The sequence below is a fragment of the Austrofundulus limnaeus genome, unplaced genomic scaffold (genome assembly GCF_001266775.1).
Source record: "Austrofundulus limnaeus strain Quisiro unplaced genomic scaffold, Austrofundulus_limnaeus-1.0 Scaffold115, whole genome shotgun sequence".
Lineage (NCBI taxonomy): Eukaryota > Metazoa > Chordata > Actinopteri > Cyprinodontiformes > Rivulidae > Austrofundulus > Austrofundulus limnaeus.
The window spans coordinates 621,296-624,008 of record NW_013952517.1 but is presented as its reverse complement, the minus strand read 5'-3'; the positions used below and the strand labels follow the sequence as shown (position 1 = coordinate 624,008).

At 47.5% G+C, this 2,713-nt stretch overlaps 1 protein-coding gene across 1 annotated transcript in view; it reads right to left on the bottom strand.

Moving 5' to 3' along the window:
• Window positions 1-1,684, bottom strand: part of gpr37b (G protein-coupled receptor 37b) — a 15,743-nt gene extending 14,059 nt beyond the window's left edge. Inside the window, exon 1 of the mRNA XM_014014476.1 lies at window positions 73-1,684. Coding sequence (XP_013869930.1) covers window positions 73-1,065 — 993 coding nt within the window. The 5' untranslated portion in view covers window positions 1,066-1,684. The remainder of the gene's footprint in view (window positions 1-72) is intronic.
• Window positions 1,685-2,713: the final 1,029 nt, after the last annotated feature.

The window sequence follows — 2,713 nt, the reverse complement described above, 5'->3', positions numbered from 1 at the left end:
TATATATATATTTGGAAGTTGTTAAATTGCAGTCAGGGTGCAGAAAAATAAAAACCCATCAGGATTCATTACCTCCACATAAGGAACAACTTTGCAGGTAAACTCTCCCAGCAGCCAGGACTTTGTCAGCTCGTGGAACACCACCATGGGGAGGCAGAAGAGGATGAGCACAAAGTCCCACACAGCCAGATTGGCCAGCAGGGAGTTGGAGATGCTCTTCATGTAGTAGTTCTGGCACACGATGCACAGGATGGCGATGTTGCCCGCGACACCCACCAGGAAGATGACGCCCGAGACGCCCGTGATCGCGTACGCGCCGAAAGTTTCACTCGTCACCGGATAAAAGGGGTTCTTGATCTCACCTCCGAAATCCTGCGAGCCCGGGGGAGTGATKGGCGTGGCGTCCCACGGGTTCTCCTCCCTGAAAGTGAAGAGCTCGGACCTCCTGGTGAAGAGGTCAAAGGGCAGATCCGTGGAGGTGAGGGCCACCGGTTTGGGGATGGGTTCCCATGGGGACGGGACGCTCTTGTTCTGCCTGGTTCTCCCTCTCTTCCCCATTTTTTTCTGCCCCTCCTTTGTGCTTCTTGTGTCCCACTCCTCTGCCCACCCCCCTCCATCCTCCCGATCCATTGAAGGAGGCTTAGCCGCATTGTAGTGTCCACCTGCCGGCGTCCCCGTGCTGCTCGCAGCACCAATCATCTTCATCCTCTTGTTATGGCGGCGCGTCGCGTCCCAGTGCGAGACGCTGCTGGGGTCCTCCTCGGGGGTCACGCTCCTATTAAACTTGTTGTGCCCGATTCGCCTCATCTCCCCCCCAATCATCTTCTTCCAGGGGAGTGTGGAGTTGAGGGTCCCTCTAATGARGGGCAGCTCAGCCGAGGAGGACGCACCTGTGGCGTACTGCACCGGCAGCGCGCGGTCCCGCGCTTTGGTCTTACGAGCCTCCCGGGGCAGCCCGTGGAAAGTCCTGCTGTTGTCGTCTTTGCTTTCATTATTCCTCAGGGAAAACAGCACGTGCGCCTGGGCAAGGAGCACAACTAACGTCCTAAGCTGCAGAATCTGCATGATCCTAGAGATGATGCGCGTTCAGTCCTCACGAGAGTGCATCCTCACACCTTTAAGGCAGCTGGTGGATTTGTTCAACACCCATCATGTCGGCGCAAAAATTATAAAAATATACAAAAGAACTCGCTACATCTGCGGGCTCTGCAAAGTTGTATCCCAAGATCCCGGTTCTGTTGAGCAATATTCTTCAAAACCGTCAAAGCATTCGGATGAGAGAAGGTGAAAACGCATGAAAACGCTGCATTTCCACAACCCGCGGAGCTTCAAGCTTCAAGTTTCCAGCCGTGGATTGAACCAAAAGCTCAGATCCTCTGTGGTTCTCTGGGTTGGGTCAGCAGCAGCAGCAGCAGCAGCAGCAGCAGCAGCAGCAGCGTCAATGCGGCGCACAGCCCCGCTATGACTGCGATGCACTGAAGTGGAGAGGAGGGGAAAAGGGAAAAAAGGAGGGGAGGTGGGAGTAGACTTCAGTATCTTGCCTCTCTTCCTGCTCTGCTCTTCCCGCTCCGCTTGGACCGTGCACTGGGAGGAAGATGGTCTCCCCTGGCMGCTAACCCCGATCTGTCATCCCTCATCCATCATGGAGCATGCAGCAGCCCTGGAGCGCAGAGCAGCTACAGAATCCCCCACCTCCCCTCCCCTCCCACGGGCAGATCAGCCTGCCACGCCCGACAGGACAGGACGTGCTAATAAATATATTATCCAATTTTCACAGTCACTTTACGCACAGGCGGCGCTGTGACGCAGATGGGCGTGAAGTTTGATTTCTTATTTAGAATACATCTGAATTTGTTTCAAGGACTAATTTTAATTTAATATAAAACACGTTAGATTTACACTGAACAGGCTATTTTAAAATTTAGCAAGTAAAACGTTACCTAGATGACCCCTCAACTCCAGAAAATCACATTCTTTTTACATCTCAGTTTGGATCTTGGTTTAGTCTATAATTCTGCGCAATCTTTTCCGAAAGTTTTTATTTGTCTGAGCTGATCCAACCCTTCTATGAATGTGTTCTGCTGCTTCAATCAACAACTCACTGAGTTGCTCAATAATCTTATTAGAGGCTTTATTACACAAGTGTGAAGTAAAGCTAAGACTGTTTTAGAATTCAACACATCATCTTTCATATTCTTCATCTATTCTTCCATAGCTGAGAGATTTGGGGCAACCCTGATACTCAACCTGTTTGTATTACAAAAACAACAATACAAATATAAAATGAATGTTGTAATAGTTGATTTACGAAAAAAAAAATCTTTAGCCAACCCAAAAGTTTTAATAGTTCTGTACAAATAATTTAGCTTTTGTATCAAGATTCAACAATAAGAATTGCAGGAGGAAACTAGAGCAGAAGTATTACATTGAGTGAAATTCTAAAATGATAGATGATGCTATAAAACAGTGTACCTGTAAACAATTAAAAAAACTTTACAAAGAAAAAAAYAGTGATATTTAATCCTTCAGGGAATGTTAGGCCTTTATATGAAACTGTGTAATGATGGTCCCTGAAACAAACCAGGAGAAAAAAACAGCTGACCTAAAAAATTAACAGGTTCCAACAATCTAGGTAAATCATGTCACTTTTTTAAATCAGGAAARGGAATGATGGCTTTTATTTGAAAGTACACAGGTCTCTTTGATTAAATAA